This window comes from Diabrotica undecimpunctata, chromosome 2, assembly GCF_040954645.1.
Source record: "Diabrotica undecimpunctata isolate CICGRU chromosome 2, icDiaUnde3, whole genome shotgun sequence".
NCBI lineage: Eukaryota > Metazoa > Arthropoda > Insecta > Coleoptera > Chrysomelidae > Diabrotica > Diabrotica undecimpunctata.
The window spans coordinates 91,158,977-91,184,859 of NC_092804.1; the positions used below are offsets into that span (position 1 = coordinate 91,158,977).

General features: G+C 32.8%; 1 protein-coding gene across 1 annotated transcript in view; it reads right to left on the reverse strand.

The window, feature by feature from the left end:
• The window catches only part of LOC140434729 (arylsulfatase B-like), a 1,454,394-nt gene that overhangs the window by 737,071 nt on the left and 691,440 nt on the right, over window positions 1-25,883 (reverse strand). Inside the window, exon 3 of the mRNA XM_072523207.1 lies at window positions 1,080-1,327. Within this exon, the coding sequence (XP_072379308.1) occupies window positions 1,080-1,327 (248 nt within the window). The remainder of the gene's footprint in view (window positions 1-1,079; window positions 1,328-25,883) is intronic.

Below are 25,883 nucleotides of genomic sequence, written 5' to 3' on the forward strand. Positions count from 1 at the left end.
AAATGTTAAATTTTGTTTCTTAACATTTGTTTATTTTTTTAACTATCCTTTTTTTTGAGCTTCCATTTGGAAAAGATATGTTTTTTATGTTTAATAATTATATCTCCAGTTACAACTACCTGTTGTAATAAGTATAATTAGGTACCTCAAGTGGCGCCCTATATTAAATTTCTTGAGGTGTTTCCGATTTATTTTCATTCTGTTTGTCCCAAGAGATTTATGACCCTTTATTTCATTTTTCTGGTAGTTACCCCAATCCGACACCCTGTCTTTTACTTATCCACGATCCCAGCTCTCCTACCAAAACCTGAGTGCCGTTTGCATATGTTTCGATTATTTTGCTTACCCTATCTCCACCCCCATAGTTTCTATTCCCCAATCTTCTACCCCCAAAATCTTATCCTATGGTAGGCAAAATATATTGTTACAAATAAAAAAAGCCAAAGATAAAATATATGGAATATATTCAAATGCATTCAAAACAAAACAAAAAAGAACTAGACAGGGCTGCATATTATCACCATTATTATACAACATATTATATTCTGAATATATAATGAGAAAAGTACTAGACGAATGGGATGGAGGAATCACTATAGGAGGCAGAAAAATTAGTAACTTCCGATACGCAGGTGGCACACTTACACTAGCAGCGAATGAAGTCGAAATGATTACCATCACCAAACGACTAAGCTGAATAAGCGAATAATTAGTAGACAGGTTTGTATACTTGGGCTTCCTGATAACCAACAACGACGACTGCTCCTCAGAAATCAAGTGCAGACTAGCAATGGCACAAACCGCAATAGCTAAATTAATTAAAATATGGAAAAACTTAGCAATAACAAGGAATACTAAGCTCAGGTTGGTCAATGTCCTTATTGTTTTTCTGAGTTTTAACTTATTTACAATTTTTGTTTGAGATTTTTTATACAGATAAGCATGCTATTTGCAACAAAATTAACCAACTTATATTTGTTCCTCCTGTTATAAATTATTAGATAGTTGATGCATAAATATGAATGTCAAAATAGAAAAAAAATAATATTATATTCATATTTATAATCAGTTTTACTTACTTCACTTTTATTGACAGGATTAGGTACACTAAGTTCATGATTAAAATATCCGACAAAACCGCTCCAGTATCCAAAATGAGAATCGAAACCTCTTCTAGTTGGAGTGACCTCTTCACAAGCAGCTCCTAAATGCCATTTACCAACTAAATGGGTACTATATCCTAGTTCTTTAAGTCGTTCGGGTATCGTACTGGTATGTAATGGCAATGAACGGTTTTCTCCCGCGTCCAGAGGAATTCCTTGAAGACCTAAAAAAATTTAAGAATTAAAAAAAAAATGAAAATATCCTATTTTTATGTTTATAACATATTTTACTGGTGTACTTATGAAAGTATGGGAAAAGATATAAGCAGGGGAAAGCTGAAGAACCAAAAATGTCAGAACTACAGTTTGGTTTTATGCAATGCAGATGAAAAGGAAAAATACAAAAGGTTTGTGATAGTTACTGAATAATTTTCTTCTGCTGCAGAAATAAAATGTATGAAGGATATGTAAAAGTAATTCATAAGTGATTGGATGTAGAGTGACTATCGGTGAGATATTTTTTGAGTGTAAAGCATTGGACTAGGATTTCACAACATACTACTATTGACTTATTAAATTTCAAAATCTTATCCGGGCAATACGTTTTACTTACGTAACCGGGCAACTCGGTTCCGTTGGGCCCACCATTTTCCTTGAATGTACTATTCACATTTACCCATATATTTATAATACTCTTTTTTGATTTTTTATTAAAGTTAAATTTAAATTGTCTAGATTAAACAACAAGGTGCTACTATAGTATGCGGACTACCTCGAGGGTGCGATCTACCTGAAGTATTTGCACAAAATAATGAAATGCAATAAAACTTTTGTAGAAAAAATATTTATTAACAAGCAATAAACATTTGGAGCAAAAAAAAAGTTAAATATATAAATAAAAACTTTTGTAAATTTACCAGGCCATTTGATTTGAAAAGAGGGGTTGATGTTTACGCATACCCTGGAAAAATTTTACGTTGTTGTTGCCTTTCAATATTGTGTGAAAACCCTTCTGAGAAAAGATTATGGTAATTAGCTGCTCATGTATAAAGTACCGACAAAAACAATCCTTATAAAATGAATAAAACGCAAAAGTCCAGAAAAATATTATTATTTTACTTTTACAAATTAACACTTTGTCATATCAATTTACTATTTTAGTTGGGACTAAGCTACAAGATTAGCTTCTTCTCAATTAGAGTAGCAAATTGATATGACAAATTAAATTATTATTAAGTATTAGATTAAAAAAAACAAAAAAAAAATAAAAAACCATAGTCATTTATTTTTCTTTATTGTGAACTGTTTTTATAAATTTAATATATTAACTTTATTTATTATAAAATGTTCTACACTTTACAACACTTTATAAGTTTATTTACACACATTTATATATTAATTTACTCTACATAGAAATACCTTAATATTAATTTATTTACACTTATATAATTTATTTAAAACATTCACATCGGTTACAATTTAAATAGCCGCGCGAACAATTTATTAATCGACACTTGTTTTCGACTGTCCTTTTAAATCTCAGATCGACCTTTTTATACCTGATTTGTTTATCTAGAAGTTTCTGCCGGCTTCGATCGGAATGCTGGTGTATTATTCGAAGTTCCTTCCTTGGTCACTATGGATCTCGAAAAGGCACTCCAAATCGGCTGATACATTCTTTGATCCACTTATCTGCAATAGTGGCGGCCTTCTGGTCTGAAAGTGCGTAAATCTCGACCCACTTAGTGAAGTAATCCGTTGCTACCAACATGTACTTACCTACATTTTCACTTTCTGGAAATGGCCCAACAATGTCCAAAGCTATTCTTTCAAACGGGCTTCCAACATTATATTGTCTCATAGGAACTCTCCTTCTTCGGTAAGGCCCGTTACTCGGTGCAAAAGTAGTACATTTCTTACACCAGTCCTTTACGTTGTCGTAACTGTTCATCCAATTTAACCGTTCCCGAATTCGCTGAAGGGTTTTCTTTACACCGAAATGCCCTCCTGATGGGCTATCGTGAAACTGACGAAGTTCTTCGGCTATTCTGCTCTTTGGGATCACCAACTGTCTTCTCTTCTCTGAATCGTCATCATTTTCCAGGACTCGTTTGAGAAAGCCATCTTCCATAATAAACGAGTCCCACTGAACCAAAACGTCTTAAGTACTGAGCATAGGCTTGATATTTCTTGCCCAGGTGGTTTCGGTTTTCCTCTTTCCATTTTCGAATTTTCTGTAAAACTAGATCTCTCTCTTGTTCTTTCCTTATTTTAGTAGGCGTCCAGTCTTCGTTGACCATCGTTGTTCTTAGCACTGCTGCGTCCTTGGATTCCGTTTTATTTCAGTGGGAACACTCTGCTGGGCATGGCCTTCTGGAAAAAGAATCAGCATTTTTGTGACTCTCAGGCTCGGTGCTCAACCTTGTAATTGTATTCTTGGAGTCATTTGATACATCTGGCTATCTGATCCTCTGGATTCTTAAACAAAGGTCTCACGATTTCAAGGTCTCAAAGGCATTTTGGCAGTCTGTATCCTAGCGGTAATCTCTTGCTTCCTCCGTAAGTCCAAGAAAACTTCTCACTTGATTTTTGTCAGTTGGTTCTGGCCATCCCTTAACGGAATCGATTTTTCCATTATCTACGGCCACTCCTTCTTTACTGACTATATGACCCAGATAATTGACTTTACCTTGAAATAGCTGGCACTTCTAGGGGTTTAACATCAATTGGGCAGCTTTAAGTCGATTAAAAACATTTTCTAAATTCTTCAGATGATCTTCAAATGTCTCCCGCAAGACGACTGTGTCATCTAGATAAACCAGGCACGATTTTCAAGATAACCATCTCAACACATTTTTCATAAGCCTCTCAAATGTCGCAGGAGCATTACAGAGCCCAAATGGCATAACGTTGAATTGCCAGAATCCAGATCCTGTGGTGAAGGCTGTCTTCTCTTTATCTACTGGGTACATTTCTACCTGCCAGTATCCAGACTTCAAATCCAAAGTAGAAAATAATTTACTTCCAGCCAATGTGTCCAATGTATTGTCGATCCGAGGCAGAGGATAACTATCTTTCTTGGTAACGTTGTTCAGCAAACGGTAATCCACACAGAACCTCGTCGTTCCGTCTTTCTTCTTAACCAGGACTACCGGAGTGACCCATGGGCTCGTAGAAGGTTCTATCACCCCGTCTTTCTTCATTTTCTGAACAATCGTTCAGCTTTCTCTTTTTTCGCCTGTGGTAATCGTCGAGCTATTTGACGAATTGGCTTAGCATTACCAGTATCAATTTTATGCTTAACAACGGTAGTTCTTCCCGTCTTTCCTCCTTTCGGTATTAAAATATCACGATACCGCCGAAGAAATTCCCTTAATTTCCTTTTCTCCATCTGATTTAGAGACTGTCCAGCAACTGCAACCATTTGGGCGAATTTGTCGTTGGAATTATCAGTTGTCTGACGGATTATGGATGTCACACGGACACAAGTTCCTACTTTTGTCTCTTTCTTAATTGTTACTGTGTAGTCATTGACATTGATAAGTCTCACAGGTATTTCTTTAGCCGAAGTCTCCAATTCCTTTCCAATTATGATTCCTCTGGCAACCTCGTCGTCATGGTTCCAAAGCTCCATCCACAATTCCCTGTAACCTCGTAGGCACGACTGTATCTTCTTTAACGGCTGCTTGCACAGTGTTGTCATCATGTGGATGAAGAAATACCTCCTCGTTACCAGCTTTGATTACCTTATTCTTAAAATCCAATTGGAAGTCATGCATATTCATTACGTCGATTCCTAATATAACATCCTCTTCGAGGTCAGCAACTGTAACAGTATGGAGGAACTTTTCTGCTCCAATTCCTAATTGTACCTGGATTTCTCCATGAATGTTGGCATTTTTGCCTGCAGCGTCCCGAATTCGCAACCTCGTTGGTAACAGTTTCTTACGGCTGTTTATAACTGTCGGGCGTATAATGGTTCTGGTCGCTCCGGTATCCACCAGCAACGTATGCCTTTTACCATTTATTTCTCCATCTACATATACACTATCTTCACGACATTTCAAAGAAGCTATTAGCATGAGAGGGTCTTTGGAAAAGTTCCGGGTCAAAGCTGTCGTAACAATTGCAATAGTTACAAACTCTTTTAATTATACAGTGATCGTTACACATATTTCTACTGCATATTTCACAAATTTGTTTTTGTTTTCAGTCCTTTTTTGTGGGGCACACCTTTTCCTTGTTATAATTGGAGGTTTTTCTAGTTTTTGCTTTTTATTGTGTGGCTCAAGCATTTTTCAATACAATGTTTTGTTTCCCATTGTAGTTCCCTTGATATTCTTCTCCAAATTTGAGGCAACACTAATTGTTCTGCTGTCGTAGGAAACAATCTTCGCTTTTTATTTTTATTTTCGTTGCATTTTAGATGTAAATTTGTCCAAGTAATTAATGAGGCTACCCCACCCATGTCTAAAATATTCATAAACTGGTTTTTTGTCAACATTATCTGCACAGTAAGCATTGTGATGCATGGTAGACAGGACTGGGACACTCCTTTATTTTTTCGGAACGTAAGAAACAAGAGATGCTTTTGGAGTGAATTCGAAAATTAAAGATTTCTCTAAACCGTTCTTGTTTGCTAGAAATTCCCGAGGAACAAATTTCTTATTTTTTTTTCACTGTGCTCACAAGAGATAGTGAATTTGCCAGTAATTTATGTGCAAGAGCAAGATCGGTGAAATAGTTATCGCAAGTCACATTCCTCTTGGAATTAAAATAAGGCTCAACGAGTTGCTTTACAACTTGAGATGCAAGAACTTTGGCTACTGTATTTCCGTTTTTTCCTGTACCACTCCACCTAAAGGGTAATACGTTTCCGAGTCACAGGCCCACCATATTTTTATGCCATACTTATCTGGCTTTGAAGGCATATACTGCTTGAAAGGACACCTACCTCGATAAGGAACAAGTTGCTTATCTACCGTTATGTTTTTCCTGGTAAATAGTATTTCTAAAAGTTTTGGTTGACCTGATTCCACACATCGCGTATTGCTGCTAATTTGTCGTTCCTTCTTCGTTCAGACCTCGTGTCCTTATCGTTAAATCGAACAAACGCCATGGTAGCTTTAAATAAAGTAGGTCCATAAAACTTACTCCAAAGTATATCTACATTATAAATGCTGGCACTCTAGCATATAGCTATGTAGAGTCGCAATATTTTCAGTTCTCTATCCCCAGGACTTTTTTGGCTTTTTTATGTCTTGTCGGTTGTAATTGACTCTTCCAGTTAACTCCATTCTTAGTTTCAAAAAACACTCTGAAATCTGGGAATTTCTAGCTACACATTCTTCTTCATTATCACTCAATACTACTTCCTGATCATACTCTTCACTTGCTTCCGAAATATGATCTTTAATTTTAAAGTCACTTTCAATTCTAGCTACTTCAGAAGATTCTTCATCATCGGAATACCATAAAATATCAGCAATATCTTGCAGTTCTGCAGCTCATAATGGTTTTCGGGACATTTTATTCGCACTATCTACTTTCTTTGTAATTCAATATAATTTTAGGAGCTTAGTTATCGACACTAACATCGATATCAAACGACTGATAGCAAGATGCATTATTTATTTCGAAATATGTATAGGTACCTACCTAACAATATTATTTCATTCGAACAATGATTATATAATCACATTCGAACAATGATTAAATAATTTTAAAATTTATTTAGAATAGATATAACACATATTGTAAGCATCTCTATGATGTTCACATCAAAGAGATGTTTACGTCGTTTGTTACACGTTTAGAATTTATTATTGGATTTCCGGAATCATAAAAGTCGTTTAGATAATCCACAAAAACATTACCCGATTGCCAGATTAACTTCTGTAACAAAGATTTAAAATTTAGGTATAAATACAAATAGGGTTTGACGGGCCCGTGTTGTCTCTTTACGTGACAAAATTCTTTCAACGCAATAATTTCAAAAATGATAATGAATATTTTAAATAGCTTTAAATAGATTTAAATGTTTAAGAAAACATACTTCTAAACAAATTCAGTAATGATAAAAGAAAAGGCGTCTCGGGCCCATTGGACCCACCTTGCCCGAATAAGGGTTAATGGTGTCTTCTGTAAACAAATGTTTGGTAGCCCTATGGTCTCTAGTCTTTTAATCATTCTAAGTAGCTACGTAATTGGTAATGTTATCAATGATTGTATCAACAATTGCACTTTTTCATTCCTTTTACTAAAACATATGTGAATGCTTTAGTTTTGGTACTTCCTAGAGACAAAAAAACAATTTAAACAATCATAATCAACGTATACAATTTACACTTGAGGAAGAGGTGGCAGATTCTCTGCCATTCCTTGACATGAGAGTTTTAAAAACTACAGAAAATACGTTGAAAATTAGATGGTTCAGAAAACCCATGTGTAGCAATTTATAAGCTATTACTCACATCATCCATACAGGATGAAAATGCACCTTATAGCAGTATTAAAAGAACGTGTTATAAGGCTTTCTCATCCACATTATCTAGAGGAAGATCTTCAATTATTAAAAAATATTTTAATTAAGACCTATTATCCTCCGGTATATGTTACATAATACGATGCTTTTTTCTAATACTCGTAATATGAATAACAACACCATTTTTTGTGAAATCTCAGAACATTGTTTCTTACGATCAACACATCTTTTATCATTGAGTTCCGTCTAAGCTTTTAACGAGAGTAGACGTATTTACGAGCAGTGCAATGGTGACGACAAAGAATATTTTCTGAAATGGAAGTGAGGAAGGAGATAGATGATCCTAGTGAAAAAACTATATCTGGTGAGTCGTTTCCAATAACAGACGATTATAAAAATGATAACGATCCGAGTCTTATAAAAAAACATTACGACAAAAACATCTGATATCGCTTATGTGACACGGGCCCATTCGTTGTGTACGTGAAGTCTATCGATAAAAATATCGGTAAATTACATTCGATAAGAGTTGGTCATTATTTACATCTAGATAATTTTAAAAATAATATTTCTGAAATTAAATCTATTGGTAGGAATAAAATTAAGGTAATTTTAAATAATGCTTCATCTGCTAATAACATTGTAAGTGGCAATTTTTTAGAAGCCAACAATTTAATTGCTTATATCCCACAGTTTTTTTGTGGAACGGCGAGGTTTAGTTCGTTCAGTTGATTCAGGGTTTACCGAAACATATCTACTGGAAAAACTTAAAAGTGAGAGTCTAAAAAGTAATATTAAAGAAATAAAATGACTAAAGCGTAGTCACTACAAAAACAAATGAAACTAAACTAGTACCTAGACAATGTGTATGTATAACATTCATCGGAGCTTCTTTACCAAAAGAAGTCATAATTAATAGTTGCATTTTTCCAGTGGAACCGTATATATATATATCCTGTTATACAGTGTGAGAAATTCTTGAGATATGAACATATGATACAACAATGTAGTGGGAAACAGTGTTGTAAAAACTGTAGTGAAAATCATAGTAATAAGGATTGCTCTGTGGGAACTAAATGTTTAGACTATGGTCAGCAACATTCGGCACTATCAAGAGAATGCTCAGAATATATTAAACAACGTAAAGTTGAAGCAATTATGGGAACAACAATACCTCGTTTCAGGAAGCTGAGAAAGTTCAAAGTAATCCAAATTATTATTCAAACATATTAACTAATAATAGATTCTCGTTACTAGCTAATGATTCTAGTAGTTTTCCTCCCCTATCTTCCAAAAATGCTAATTTACCTTCAGTGTGCAGTATCTCTAAACCGAGTGTTGTGAGAAGTAATTCCACATCAAGTAACAGTTCTGAATCATTTAAAAAAAGAAAAGTGAATGAGAGTTTCATATTGATAATGAAAGGGTTGAGAATAGTATGGCTAGTTCGCCAATATTACCAAATCCTTGCAGGGATGAGTTCATGAGACATAAAGAAAAAATAGTTGAAGGTATTACTAATATAATATTTAGCTTTCTCTTTGATGTTTTAAATTGCAACGATTATAATATATACAATGATCAAAATTTAATTCAAAAACACATTTTAAATTTATTGGAAAATTTATCCACATCCAATGGATTATAACAGTTCAAATAATTTAAATTTAATTCAATGGAATAGTCGTTCTACTATATCTAATGCGCAATATTTTAAACAATTTCTATATTTGAATGCTATTGACATTGCAATTTTATCTGAAACATGTTATAAGACAAAACACAACATTGTTTATAAGGAATACCAAATTATTAGAAAAGATCGTCAAGGTCGTAGATTTGGAGGTGTAGCTATATTTTTAGATCTACGGATAAATAAGTATAAGATATTGGATGTTATAAATGTTGGAACATTGTAAATGTGTGGTGTAAAAATTGATTTTAATGGCAGAATAATTAAAATAATCTCATTATATAAACCTGACAAGAATATAAGCACCCGAGAATGGGAACGGCTTTTTAATTGGTGTTCCTCACTCGAAGGAGAGACGATAATAGAGGTGACTTCAACGTTCTTCATACGGTATGGGGTTCTTCAAAGAATGATACTGATGGCAATACAATAATTGATGCATTAACTGATATGGATTTAATATTTCTAAATGATGGTTTGGCGACTAGAATTACCCCTCCAAACTCTACAAAATCAGCTATAGACTTAACGCTAATAACTCCTGGACTAATTGCACTAACTCATTGGCAAACATTGGATATAACTCTTGGATCTGATCATTATAATATTTCCATCAAGTTGAATATTGATGTACCCTCTTCTGTTGTATATCCAACAAGGAAATGGAAATTAGAGAAGGCCAACTGGGAATTGTTTCAGAGCACTTTTAAATGGAACTGAGCAATTAATACAAGCAGCGAAACTTCTATCCCCAAAAACGTACCCTTCAGTCCTAAACATAGACAAAAATTAATTTGGTGAGATGATTAATGTAATATACAGTTATACCTTAGGAAAAATGCTCTTAAAAAATAGAAAACCACATCTACACTAAATAACTTTCTTGAATATAAAAAGATAGAAGCTACAACTTTTCTTTTTCTCTTTCTTAACTATCTCTTTTTGTTTTTAAATAACTTTTGTTCTTTGTCTCTTATAATTTTCATATTTTTGTTGTGTTTTGTCTTGTATGTGTTCTTTTCATAATTTCTTATTTTCTTTTATTTCTCTTTTCACTTCATCGTTCCACCAAGATGTTCACTTCCCTCTGTTGTTATTTTTTGTAGTTCCACATATTGATTTAGCTGTTTTTATCCTCGCATTTTAAATTTTCTTCATTCTTCTTCTATTGTTTCTGTTATTTCATGTTCATTGTCCATCTCTTTCTCTAGCCCTTCTGAGTATCTTATTTTCGTTGTTTCTTCCCTTAGTTTATAAAGTTTTATTATTTCTTTGTGTTTTCTGTTTATGTTACCATTTCTTTTTATTTCTTTTCTTTTGCTTTTAAATGTGGTTTCTAGTAGATAGGGGTCACTACCAATTTCATAACTCCTTTTTACCCTTACGTCTATTATCCAGTTTTTCTCTGCTTTTTGCACTATAGTATAGTCTATAATTGATTGTTCGTCTCTTAATTTGACTTCTCTTGTGATCTTGTGTATCCTTTTATGTTGGAAGTGTGTGTTTATAATCACCAGGTTATTGTCTAGACAGACGATGACATTGTTCCATTTTTGTGCTTCTTTCCCCACTCTACTGTTCATGTCTCCTGTGATCACAATTTTCTCTGTACAACCATTTATCACTTCTTGTAATTTGTCCAAGAACTCATTCTTTTCATTTTTTGTTGCGTCTTCATCTGGTCCATAGCATATGATTAGGTTTGTATTGGTTTCCTTTGTATCCATATCTATGTCTACTCTTAGTATACGTTCGTTGTAATATATCCAATTTTTTACTTTGTTGATACTGTCTTTCTTTATCATCCACACTACCCCTGCCTGAGCTCTCTTCGTTTCTTCGACTCTACTGTATATTAGTAACATTCCGTTTTCTAATATTATTGATCCTTTTCCTTTTTTCTTTGTCTCTGTTATAGCTACTATTTCAATGTTTTTATCTCTAATTTCTTCCTCCACTTCTATTTCCTTCCCATTTAAACCTGTCACATTCCATGATGCCATTTTCAAAATTGTTTTGTTCTCTTTTGTGTTTAAGTTATACTTCAATTTGTTTTTTCTTCCGTTTGTGTTATTATCTTTAGATCTGCTCATGTCCCTGTTTTGTTTTTCGGTCCGTCATGCTGTTTTCTTCAGCTAGTTTTTTGAAGTTGGTCTTGTCTTGTATGTTACTTTTTCTATCCGGCTTGTTTTTTGATTCCATTTCCACTTATTGCCTTTAATAACTATGAAACCATATCCAATTTTTGTCCTTTTCCCATTAGTCTTTTCATCTGCTGCTATCTTCCTAAGATTTCTTTGTATTTGTGTCCCTTTTAACGTTAGTTCACATTCTATATATACTCTATGTTGCTTATAGTTCCTTAGTTTACCCTCGGCTTTCAGTATTTTCATTTTATCTTCGAATTTTTTACATTCGATAACACACATTCTTTCATTTATCTTTTGTACCCTATTTATTTCTGATTTTACTCCCATTTTTGTTTCTATAAAATTCTCTAGTTGTTGCGTAACAACAATATTTAATATTTTTATTCTATTTTGTATCTTATTATTTTATATCACACTGTATATTAGTTTAAGATTTATAAAATTCTTTTGTACCATCTAATAATCTGTACGGCGCCGATAGCTTGCATTCAAATAACTTTCTAGACATAAGCTTCTAAAATCGTCAAATAATCATCATAACAATGAAGGGATTAATGATTTCCAAATTATCGGTTTGAATCATTCGAAAATTCCCAAAATTAACGAAAGTTGAAAAATACCCTTCTCAGGTAATTAATTTTACCAATGAAAGGAAAGTCGAAGGTATTTTAAATGTAGTAAACATATCCTTTACATCCTGAATTTTAAGAAAATATTTACGAGCGTAGTGATTCAAAAGTGCGGATCAGTTCGAATTCAGCATTGGATGAGCGCCAGGCTCCTGTCCGCGCTAGCCGCACCTCGGAAGGTTTAACACAGTCGGTATATTAATAAGTTTATTCAGTTCGTGTCAATATTGTAATCCCGACAAGTTATCTAGTTTTTTGCACATAAATTCAAACTAAATTTCTTAAATGAGCTATCGTAAGCAAGTTATCGGCGTCCAAAATACGTTGTTGTAATATTTGTTTAAATAGACTTGTTAAAACGTTCTTTTCGAAACTTTCATTTGTCCCAGTTTTCTGGGTGGTCCTTCAAAAAAGTATACAAAGTGAACCTATTTCCCTAAGGACAAAACTTGTTCCCCAAGGGAAAAAACCAGCGACCTATGACTGGCGCGTGAAACAAAGGCATCAGGACAAGGTGTAATGACAAACACACCTGCATCTTCGCTTATGTTCCTTCGGGTATCCTCACATTTCAACTTTAAATCAGAGATCTTCGCATGTCTCATCTTCAAGTTAGACATCAACGCAGCATCTTCAGGATCTTACAGTTGGACGCCTCCAGACTCCTTCATCCTGGTAGCTCATTTAACACCTGGCATCACACTTACAACAAACTGTAAGTTTTTTAATTTTAGTAACATTTATTGTGTTCAAAAAACTCTTTTTGAACATTTATTGAAGATTTTCGTTATTTCGCTATTCTTTTTATAATTATTGGACATTATCATATTTTCGATTTTTGAGTGGGACTTCTCTCTCATATTTTCTCTATATCTAGGTGTTTATTACTATTCTACTGTTTTTTAATTTAAAGATCAAATGGTCTCGCATATTTCTCGCTCATCATATTTTTTTATCTAATTCACTAAGCTAATCATGAATAAAACGGTTAATGATCTTGTTAAAGTAAAAGAGGACCTTGTTAAGGCAAGAGGTCGAAGTAAAGCTTCGATAACTAGATTGGATAATTGATTTAAAGAAAATGAAAAAATTAATATTTCAAAAAATGAACTGATTTCTAGAAAAGACTATTTATCAAAAGTTTTTGACAAATATCTCGTGGTTCAAAATCAATTAGAAACAATAGATGATGCATTTTCTGTTGACATGGCAGATGTAGAAGACAGATTTTTAACCTTAGATTCAGCTCTAAAGGATAAAATTGATAAAATTTCAGTAAACTCTGTTGTGAGCACCTCAGCTCAACAAAATCCTACATATTCAAATAACCATCATATCCGCCTATCTGAAATACAAATTCCACATTTCGATGGAAATATAGCAAATTGGCCTAGTTTCATCGAGATGTTTACAAAACTTTTCGTAAATGATTCAAATCTTTCAGATATTGAAAAACTAATTTACTTCAAATCAATTCTCAAGAACGAGCCTCTACAACTAATTGAAAATTTGGAAGTTGCAGGCTCAAATTTTTCCGTTGCTCTCGATACATTTAAGAATAGATTTGAAAACAAATGTTTAATAATTAATACTTATGTAAAACAACTTTTGAACTTTCCTTCATTAGCAAAAAATACTGCTCCAAACTTGCGAGAATTTTTAACTTACATAAAAAAGAATCTAAGTGCACTAAATAATTTAAATATCTCCAACAATCTTGCAGATTTAATTTTAATTTATATATTCATACAAAAATTAGATTTTAATATGAAACGATCCTTTGAATCCGAAAGAGATTTCAACGAACTTCCTACAATAGATGAGTTTTTGAATTTCATTGAAAAGAAATGTAAGATATTGGAAAATTTGATCTTTGAAGAAAAAACAGTTTATAAATTAAAACCGTCTCTTCATACTTCTGTAAATAATAGAGATACACCTTTTAAATGTTTTGTATGCAATTCTAACTCACACAAAGTATACTCTTGCCAACAGTTTTTAAATTTGTCCGCTCAAGAGCGTATACAAAAAGTAAAAAACAAAGGTTTTTGTCTCAATTGACTTGCTAGTGGTCATATATATATATATATATATATATATATATATATATATATATATATATATATATATATATATATATATATATATATATATATATATATATAATTCTTGTTCCTCATCTTCGAATTGCAAAACCTGCAATAAAAGGCATCACTCTTTGCTTCACATTTCGCATCCGTCGGAAAATACTTCACGGCGAAGTTCGTATAGGTCGAATTCTGAAAGTCAACCCGCCCATAATCAATTTGTTCGTAATTCACGTCATCAACGTCCAAATCAGCATTCGCCTCAATCCCAATGTAATTCCTCAATATTTACCAGATACGCAAAATCTTCCAGGTCCAAACAACATTTCGTCCCACTCCGTATATTCGAACAATCTACAAATTTTACTCGCAACTGCTTTGGTAACTGTCTACGATGTTCAAAATAATCCCATCTCTATTCGTTGTTTAACAGACTCCGGTAGCCAAGTTTCGTTCATAACAGACAGGTTAGCCAAAAAAATTTGTTATTCACCCTATACAGGAAATCTTCAAATATCAGGTATAGCTCAAACTTCTTTTGTTTCAAACAAGATGGTAGACCTTAAAATCTATTCAAACACATCTCCTGGTAAAAACTTTATTCTGTCCTGTGCTGTCCTCGAAAGAATTACGTGTCAGCATCCATAAGTCGCGCTGAATTTAGGTTTATTAACTTGCAGATCCACATTTCTGTACCCCGTCGGAAGTAGACATCCTTTTAGGAGCTGATATTTATTTCTACCTAGTTACCTATGGCTTAATAAAATTAGGCCTCAATCTTCCTATTCTTCAAAACACTCATTTGGGTTATATTGTAGGTGGAAATATCCAATACGCTCGTTATGCAATGTTAGGATCAAACGCGACTTCTTCAACGAATAATGCACACTCACTTTATGCAAATATTTCATTACATGCACAAACTGCTGATCTTGATTGTCTTTTCAGCTAGTTTTTTAAGTACTAGGTGCCTTAAAGAGTTGGCAGTTCGCAATCTAAAAAAATACCCATTAGCTGCTGACGCTCTAGAAAATTCTTGTGATATGATGATATTTTACATGGTGCAAATGATATCGATACTTTGAACAAGACTTATAAGCTTTCTACGAGTCTAAATTCCGCTGGAATACCACTCCAAAAATGATGGAGTTCGAATTCTTCCGAGTTTCTCGACTCTATTTCCTCTGAATCTCAAAAATCTAATTATGTAGTAAAACCCGGTAATTCGTCAAGTAAATTTCTTGGAATATGTTGGAATTCTCAGTCTGACATGTTCTCTATCTCTCTTCATGGCAGTTCTAGTGAACCAAAATACAGAAAAAGAGAAGTTCTATCAATTATCGCCCCTTTTTTTGATTCGCTTGGTCTAATAAATCCGATTGCTGTATCTGCAAAGTTGTTAATGCAAAAAATTTGGATATGCAACTTAAATTGGGATGAAAAACTCACAGGAGAAATTTCATCAGAATGGTTGAATTTTCTAGGTCACATTCCTAATCTCGCAAAACTTACAATCTCAAGACCTCTGCTCAATCCTCTCAATATTTCTCGAATTGAAATCCATTGTTTCTGCGATGCAAGCATGAAGGCATATGGTGCTTGTATTTATTTACGGGTTTAACATGAAAACGGAACCGTTTCGTGCAACTTAATCACTTCAAAGAGACGTGTAGCTCCGCTAAAAACCATTTCCCTACACAGGCTTAAATTATTAGGGTTTGTCTTGCTTTCTACTATTGATTGATTTAACAGATATCCCTGAAATAAAAGGTACTCTATACGCTGTAAATAATTCGAAACCTACTCTATGTACAACTTTTTGTAAATTCTCATCTTTCACTCGGTTACAAAGGGTAATTGCATATTGCAATAGGTATATTTACAACCTTAAAAATAATGAAAACATTATGTCAAATCAAGTCAAAGATCTTGTACTCTTAGTCGACGATAACGCTCCTCCTCTAAAATGGCCACTGGCAAGAGTAATTGAAACATTGCCAGGTAAAGACATCATGGTTCGAACTGTAAAACTAAGAACTAGAGACGGAACATTTATAGGATCTATTGTTAAAGTGTGTCCTTCACCTCATACTCATTTAGATGTAGGTCACATCAGCGGGGGGACTATGTTGTGTAACAACCATATTTAATATTTTTATTCTATTTTGTATCATATTATTTTATATCACACTGTACTTTTGTACCATCTAATAATCTGTACGGCACCGATAGCTTGCATTCAAATAACTTTCTAGACATACGCTTCTAAAATGGTCAAATAATCATAACAATGAAGGAATTAATGATTTCCAAATTATCGGTTTGAATCATTCGAAAATTCCCAAAATTAACGAAAGTTGAAAAATACCCTTCTCAGGTAATTAATTTTACCAATGAAAGGAAAGTCGAAGATATTTTAAATGTAAACATATCCTTTACATACGTCGAGGGTCAGAGGGGAGATTTCTGAATTTTAAGAAAATATTTACGAGCGTAGTGATTCAAAAGTTCGGATCAGTTCGAATTCAGCATTGGATGAGCGCCAGGCTCCTGTCCGCGCTAGCCGCACCTCGGAAGGTTTAACACAGTCGGTATATTAATAAGTTTATTCAGTTCGTGTCAATATTGTAACCCCGACAAGTTATCTAGTTTTTTGCACATAAATTCAAACTAAATTTCTTAAATGAGCTATCGTAAGCAAGTTATCGGCGTCCAAAATACGTTGTTGTAATAGTTGTTTAAATAGACTTGTTAAAACGTTCTTTTCGAAACTTTCATTTGTCCCAGTTTTCTGGGTGGTCCTTCAAAAAAGTATACAAAGTGAACCTATTTCCCTAAGGACAAAACTTGTTCCCCAAGGGAAAAAACCAGCGACCTATGACTGGTGCGCGAAACAAAGGTATCAGGACAAGGTGTAAGGACAAACACACCTGCATCTTCACTCGCTAGTTGTTCTGCTTCTATTGTTTCTATTGGTAAGCCTCTCATTATTAGGTTATTTTTCTTCTTTTCTTTCTGACATGCTTCCAAGGTTATTTTTAATTTATCTATGTTTTGTGTTATTATAGTCATTTCTTTTTTTAGATTTTCATTTTCTCTTATTATTTCTTTCATTTGCAATTTGCATTCACTATTTTTCTTCCTAATTTCTTTAAAAACACATTTAAAATAATTCTAAAATTGGAAAACCTTAAGTTACCTTCCCACAATGTACAAATTGCAATCCTCCAAATAACTAACTTACGGAATAAATACTATCGGCTATTCTATTCCCAGTCACAACAAAAAATCCGATATTTCCCGATCCTCTAGTTATTCTTCAAATAGAATTCAGAATAATTTACCTCGAGGTCACCGTTCCCCTACATCTCACTGAAATACCTTTAACTCCCGTCAGCGAAAACAATCGATTAAAAACCGGGACTTTTCATATATAAACTCCTACCGCTTGACCGAAAATGAGTAGAAAAATGATCTTACGCAAGTTAGAAACTTCTACCGTCGTCTCATATTAAAGTCTGTCCGCTTGTGATCCCTAAAAATACTGATAAAAGACCTTTCATATCTGTAAATATCTACAATCAGGGTTTTACTGTACTATTGGATACCGGTTGTTCCATTACGTGTGCCGGACAACAAGGTCTCGATTTTCTTATTCAAAATAAGATTCCAATAAATAAATCCGTTAACACGAAAGTCTCTCTAGCAGACGGTTCCAATAAAAAAGTAATTGGTCTCATAGATTTACCTATTTTTGCCGATAACGTCTTTAGAGTAATTCAGGGTCTTGTAGTGCCTTCTTTACCGCGTTCTTTTATCCTTGGAAGTAACTCTGCTGAACAATTTTGTCTCTCTATTGATTTTAATACCAACAAATGGAATATTAAGTCCGACAAACCAAACCATCCTTTTTCTATGGCCAATCCAGGAGCTATCTTCCCGCAACTTTGTTCGTTAGAATCTCTTAGTCCAACCGACCGTACCTTAGCGGACAAAATTATTAATAACTTTAACGTTATAATAAGTTGGCAGCGCTGAAGGTATAGGTCGCACAGACAAAATTCAAATGACGATAGATATCGGCGACTCAAAACCATTCAACCGACGTCCTTTCCCTATGTCTCCATATATGTCGAATATCTTAAATAAAGAACTGGATTCAATGCTCCAGCTAGGTGTGATAGAACCCAGTTGTAGTTCTTGGTGTTCACCCATTTTGTTGGTTAGGAAGAAAAATGACGAATATCGTTTTTGTTTTAATGGTCGTACTTTAAACGATGTCACTAAACATGACACCTACCCGCTTCCAAATATCGATAGGATTCTTTTTTTTACGAGCTGCAAAATTTATCTCGTCTATTGATCTTAAGAAAGCTTTCTGGCAAATCCCCTTGGAAAAATCATCTCGTGAAAAAACTATTTTCGCCGTGGTGGGTCGAGGGTTATTCCAAATTACCGTTATGCCTTTCGGTTTGTGTAACTCAGCACAAATACAAAAAAGGTCTAGTCGATGTAATTTTTGGACCTGAATTCGAACCTTTTTTTTGTTATCTTGACGATATAATAGTATGTTCCCCTATCTTTGAAGAACATATCTCTCTTCTTTCTAAAGTTAAAGAAAAGCTAAAGGACGCCAATCTTACCATTAACGTAGATAAATGCGAATTCTCCAAAACTTCCCTTAAATTTCTCGGTTATATCGTTGGTGATAATTCTCTTCGGTCGGACCCCAAAAAATATCTGCTATGATAACCTATGCAGACCTACAAACACTACCGAAATTAAACGCTTGATTGGACTTGGCTCTTGGTAAAATAAGACAATTTAAACATTGCACTTTTGAAGTATCTAATGTCAACAGAATAAAACGTAAAGTAGAAAAAATTACGGATGAAGGTAAAATAGTAGAATATGTACCCACAAAGTCTTGCATGGTTATTTTCAAATCACAAATATTACCAAAATATATTTCTATTAATTAAGTTATTTAGGAAGTAGAGCCGTATAACCAGAAAGTATTATTATGTTATAACTGCCTCCGTTTTGGTCATCTGGGAGGTCAGTGTCGAAGTAACCCAAGATGCAGCAAATGTCAGGACTCCCATACCACACAAGATTGTAATAATTTAGATTACACACTACGTTGCTTTAACTGTCAAGGAAATCATCTTACTACTAATTTGTATGCTTGCCCAGAATTTAAAAGACAAAAAATTATAAAGGAAACCATGAGCTCTTGCAATAATAATTTCTTTGATGCAAATAAACAGGTCCCAAGAAATACGTACGCAAAAATAGTCGCTCATAATACCTCTGCCATGGAAAGTGGTCAAATATCCTCGACAAATTATTCCCAGTGGCTTCAATCTGGATACTAATACAATACAGTATCATTACTCTCAACCTCAGTACTCACAGTCCCACAATTTACAACCCAAATCCTGCAGTAACAATTTTACTAATTATATGTTTCCCTCCCTTACAACTTCAAATCCAAACAAAAGGCACAGGCCAACCAGCTCTGATCCCATTGAAATTTCAAGAAAAAAAATACTTACACAACCAAACACCTCTCTTCTCTCAGGAGGAATTTTTAATAGTCAACATTATTTAAAAAACTCAGTTGGAGTAAAATTACAATCAGAGGAATTAAATTCAACAATAAGTTTAGTTTTAGAAGTAGTTCTCAATATTATAAGTAATATAAAATAAACAAAAAGTTTGTAAACGTAAACCATACCTTGTCTTCCAATTAGCAGACACAAACGCAAACATAAATTTGCTGCAATGGAACTGTCGTTCAGCAGTAGCTAATTAAGTAAATCGATTATAATTTTAAAGATTACAATTGCTTTAAATCAGATTGGGCAGACGGATATGGTGGAACTGCCATTTTATTAAAATCAAACTTAAGATGCGAAGAAATAAATCTTAAAAATAGATATCCTTTCACTCATAAATGTATTTCAGTTAAAATTTTCCGAGGTAAAAATCCCATCAATATTGTGTCAGTTTACATTGAACCAAAGACCAAGATATCTGCGTGTCAATGGTTGGAATTCTTTAAAGACATACCTAAACCGTTTATTATTGGTGGGAATTTTAATTCCCACAGTATCGCATGGGGCTGTGAAATTGAAAACAGTTATGGTAAAAAACTTTTAGAATGTATTGATCATTGTAATTTGATACGTCTGAATGATGGATCGCCCACGTTAGCAACTAGTAAGAATCCATCTGCTATTAACTTAACCTTTTGTACACAAGATATTTCAAAATTTTTTACTTGGAGAGTCCTTCAAGACCCTCATGGATCCAATTATCTTTCGATTATTATAAACATGGAAACAGATCATATAACTTCATTTCCAACTCAAAACTGTCACAAGATCTGGAATCTTAACAAGGCCGATTGGAAACTATACACATCTGTACTAGAAGCTGAAAATTCTCCTGGAAACTATCAAACTCTAATAGTAAACATTAATAAAGCAGCCAATTTAGCAATACCAAAGTTTTCATCTAACGGAATACATAAGAGACGAATTTCGAACCAATGGTGGTGTGAAAGTTGCAAAACCACCGCTGGTAACCGAAAAATTGCATATGGAAAATATAAACAAGATCCTACAAGAAATAACTTAGTTGAATTTAAGAGACTAGAAGCTGTCGCAAAGAAACTCTTCAAACAAAAGAAAAAACAGAATTGGGTAGAATACTGCGAAAGCCCAAATTCAAAAACACAAATCAGTGAAGTATGAAACAAAGTAAACGCTTTTAAAAACCGCAAAAAGTCCAACAAGATTCGAATAGATCCAGAATCCAGCTGGCTAGATGAATTTCATAAGAAAATATCTCCACAGTGGGTACCTTCACAACATTTTCCAGAATATAGCAAAACAGTGTCAAGAGTCAGGAGATATCAATATATTAAGAACAATTTATGAACATATCAAAAATTGTATATATATTGTATATATATATATATATATATATATATATATATACAAAATAAAAAAAAAACAAAAAAATATTAAAGAATTAAAAAATAAAAAGGAAGATGTAAGCCTCCGAGATGTTGAATCGGGTTATGTCTAAGCGTAAGAAATAAAAAAGAACAGAAAGAAAAAAAAGAAAATAAAAAAAAATTGTAATTAATTAAAAATTGTACGGATGATTGTATGTTTATTTAATTCCTCTGATTTTAAAAATTGTTTGTCTTTAAATTTGTCTGGCTAATTGGCTCGGCCAATGCCATCAAACTAAAAAAAAAATTTAATCGGCGAATATCAAAATTATTTAAGAATGGGTACTACGACTACAACTACAATTAGTGAAAGAAAGAAACGGAAAACAGTAATTAACCCTTAAATCAACAAAACAACCAACAAGCCACCATGTTACAACCTCAGTTTCAGGCGCCTCTTTAATTAACTCAATCAAGCAATGGCAACTTTGAACAAATAATTCAAAAAATGATGAAGCGTATGGACAAAGTAATTGACATCCTGATGACTCTAAACTAAATGTTTAAAAATTTAAAGATTGGAGTCTGAAACGCCAGTGGCTTAACAAACCATAGTCAAGAAGTAAAAGCATTTATTTCTCAATACAATATTGGCGTCATGCTAATTTCTGAGGCAGATATGACAAATAAAAATTATTTTAAAGTTCAAAATTATCAAACCTACTCCACTGACCATCCACAAGGCAAAGCTAATGGCGGGACTGCAATAATAGTAAGAAATAGTATTAGGCACCACAAAACAAGCAAAACTAGAGAATTAAACATAGAGGCCACCTCGATATCAATAGAAGACTGGAATGAACAACTAATCTCATATGCTGTTTGTTGCCGACTCAACAAACCAATAAAGGAAAATTATTTCACTACCTACTTTAAAACACTTGGAGCAGAATTTATCTCTGCTGGTGACTTTAATTCTAAGCATCATCGATGGGGATATATGATCATAACTACACGTGGCCGAACTCTACTAAAAAGTACCGTAACGAATAAGCTTAGCACTCTATGCACAGGTTAACCTACATAGGTTACCTATTGGCCTACTGACTGATTTGTCTTCTGATCACTCTCCCCTCTTCATAATTGTAAACATGGAGGTATGAGACATTAACAGACTGCCAACATTAACCAACAGAATGGTAAGCTGAAATATATTTAATAAACTAGTCTCTCAACGAGTCAATAAACTTGATCCTACCACTTAAATCCACAAATGATGTTAACGATGTAATACAACACATCTTCTTCTTCTTCTTCTTCTTTTTATATAGACATGACTGTCTGTTTTTCAATGTGCCTCCAGTAAGTTGTCGTTCCATCGTTTTCGTGGTCTTCCTACTGATCGTCTTTCTATTGGGGAACCATTCTTGCCATCTTTAATACTCTATTTGGTGTCATTAGGCTTATATGATCGTTCCAATTTATTGGTATATTTTTTACCCAGTTTTTAATGTTCTCCACCTTGCATCTACGTCGTATATCTGTACTTCTAGGTCTGTCCCATAGTGTCTTGCCATCAATTTTTCTAAGTGCATCTCTGCTGTTTCTAACATCCTTTTTGTCCTCTCTGTATCAGCTCGTGTTTTTGCCGCGTATGTCAATATTGGTCTGATGACTGTTTTGTAGATACTAATAAATATTTAAACTCCATCACTTGTCCTATACTTCGACCTTCCAGCTCCAGCTTCCATACTTTGCCATCAGACAAAAAGGTTATAAAGCAGTCAAATATTTTTTTCATTAAGTGATAGTAGAGAGAAAACATTAACAGGACGTGAGATGTTCTTGTCTATCATTCTTTTAATTAGGTTGTTGGTTGGTTGTTTATACTTCTGGCATTCAAAAAATACGTTGTTGAGTCACTTTTAATCTGATTGTCACTTTGACAAATATCCGAATCTAATATCCATCCATCATCCAGCCTCAAGAGTCCACTGCTGAACATAGGCCTCTTCCTCATGTTTCCAACCCCGTCTATCTAATCTAACATATTTATTTTAAATAAATGTACAGGATAAGCTGCATTTAGAGGGAGAAATTCGTATACCAAGGTTTTTTTGGAATAATTGGTTGTATTAAACTGTATTGTGTTGTTGAAATACTATAGTACTTTTCCCAGTGTATTTTCTAGTTGTTTATTTATTTAATTCTTGAACAAGCCAGAGCATCTAAAATGTAAGGCTGATATTTGGTTAGTAGAGCAAGTAGCAAGAATAATGGAATTTTTAGCTAACTGGTCTACGTGTTCATTATATTTAAATCCTGAATTTGCTTTGATCCACATCAATTGTATTTTTTGGGTGTATTTATTAATTTCAAATAAGCATTTTTTAATTAAAAATGGATTAAAAGTACTGCATGGTAGTTGCGATTATTGAATAACTGTAAGTACAAATAATGAATCAGAAAAAATTACTGCTGAACTGTATGATGCAATTTAAAGTAAATTAAAGCCTCATATATAACCGTAACCTTGGCACTAAAAATAGAGAAATTTGTGAGCAGCTTAAACATTTTTTCAATATGTGTATCTGGAATATAAAAGGTACAACCCGTACCATTTGAACTCTTAGATTCGTCGATAACTCCAGACAAGATACAGACCACCTTGTCTTTATTCAATGAGTTTGATCTCACTTACAGTACACTGTTGAACTTGAGGATCCCATCACAAATAGTATTTTCTTCTTAGACATGCATGTAATCAGAAAGGGGGACAATACCTTAACCACAAGTTGGTGTAGGAAACCAATGGTTTCTAATCGGTTTCTCAACTACCACTCTTGTCATCCTTTTAAATATAAATTAAACCTTATTAAAGCTTTAAGCTGCAGGCTGAATAGGCTAACACGCCCGGTTAATCGAAGGGAATTCCTTCAACTGCTCAGGAAAATATTGATTAAGAATTCCTACCCATATTCCCTCATTAGCAAATACCTTTATTTACAAAGTTATGGTTCCTCATTAAATGACATACCCAATGGTGACCAACTTAGAGTAATATCAAATAATACCATTAATCACACTGTTCTGCCTAAATGACTGAAGCTTGGAACACAATTTGCCCAGAGTACACTAGAAAGTTGGTCGAATGAATGCCTAGAGGACTGCAGGCTATACTTGAAAATGAAGGAGGACCTTCAAAATATTAGCAATAATTTTTCAATGCGTAGAGTTTATTTACTTTATTAATTTTCTTTTATTTCTATTAATGTTAACTTAAAGAAATTCATAATAATATGTTTCATTTAATTTGTATAAATGCATTATAAAGAGTTTTTATGAACATTTGTTCGGAACATACTGTAACTGTAATCGAACGAAGGTGAAATTTTGGCATAAATCGGTAAGACGTATTTGACAGTTGAGTTGTTGACAGTTTCGTTTTGTTTTTATTATCTACTATTAATTAAACTATGTTGTTTTTTAAACAAGCGTCTCAAATTTTTTTTAACAAGATTATTTTTTAACTCTTGTTTTTTTTCTGTTTATTTACATTAAATATTAATTTATTTTGTTGTATACTGTTGTTGTACACTTTTGCAATAATTATGTGAAATATTTGATTTAAAATGGATTTAGGAATTTTTTATACTTTGGCAACTATGTCAACTTCGATCTCTGACGTGCAACGGTTTGTAAATTAGATGGACTGTATGTATATATGTATATATGTATATATGTATATATGTATATATGTATATATGTATATATGTATATATGTATATATGTATATATGTATATATGTATATATGTATATATGTATATATGTATATATGTATATATGTATATATGTATATATGTATATATGTACATATGTACTTATGTATATATGTATATATGTATATATGTATATATGTATATATGTATATATGTATATATGTATATATGTATATATGTATATATGTATATATGTATATATGTATATATGTATATATGTATATATGTATATATGTATATATGTATATATGTATATATGTATATATGTATATATGTATATATGTATATATGTATATATGTATATATGTATATATGTATATATATATATATATATATATATATATATGTATATATGTATATATGTATATATGTATATATGTATATATGTATATATGTATATATGTATATATGTATATATGTATATATGTATATATGTATATATGTATATATGTATAGATGTATATATGTATATATGTATATATGTATATATGTATATATGTATATATGTATATATGTATATATGTATATATGTATATATGTATATATGTATATATGTATATATGTATATATGTATATATGTATATATGTATATATGTATATATGTATATATGTATATATGTATATATGTATATATGTATTGATACGATTAGGGTTTATAGAAAATAATTTATAAGTTATATACTACATAATATTAGATATTTGGTTGTTTTTAATAAGTTATATACTAGAGAATTTTATAAAAATATTTTTATGTGAGGGCATTTTAAGAAATTAGCGTATAATAATTGTAAAAAGTTGTATTTTAATGTTGTAAATATATTTAAGTGAGCCATGTGCATAGGCAACCAACTATACAGTGAGTGATAGACAGATATACTTACTCTCCAAGTGACATTTTAGAAAATAATTGGGAATATAAAGTGGGGTTATAATAATATATTGTTTGAAATGTGTATTTTATTAAATTAGAGTGTTAGTTACTAATTTGAA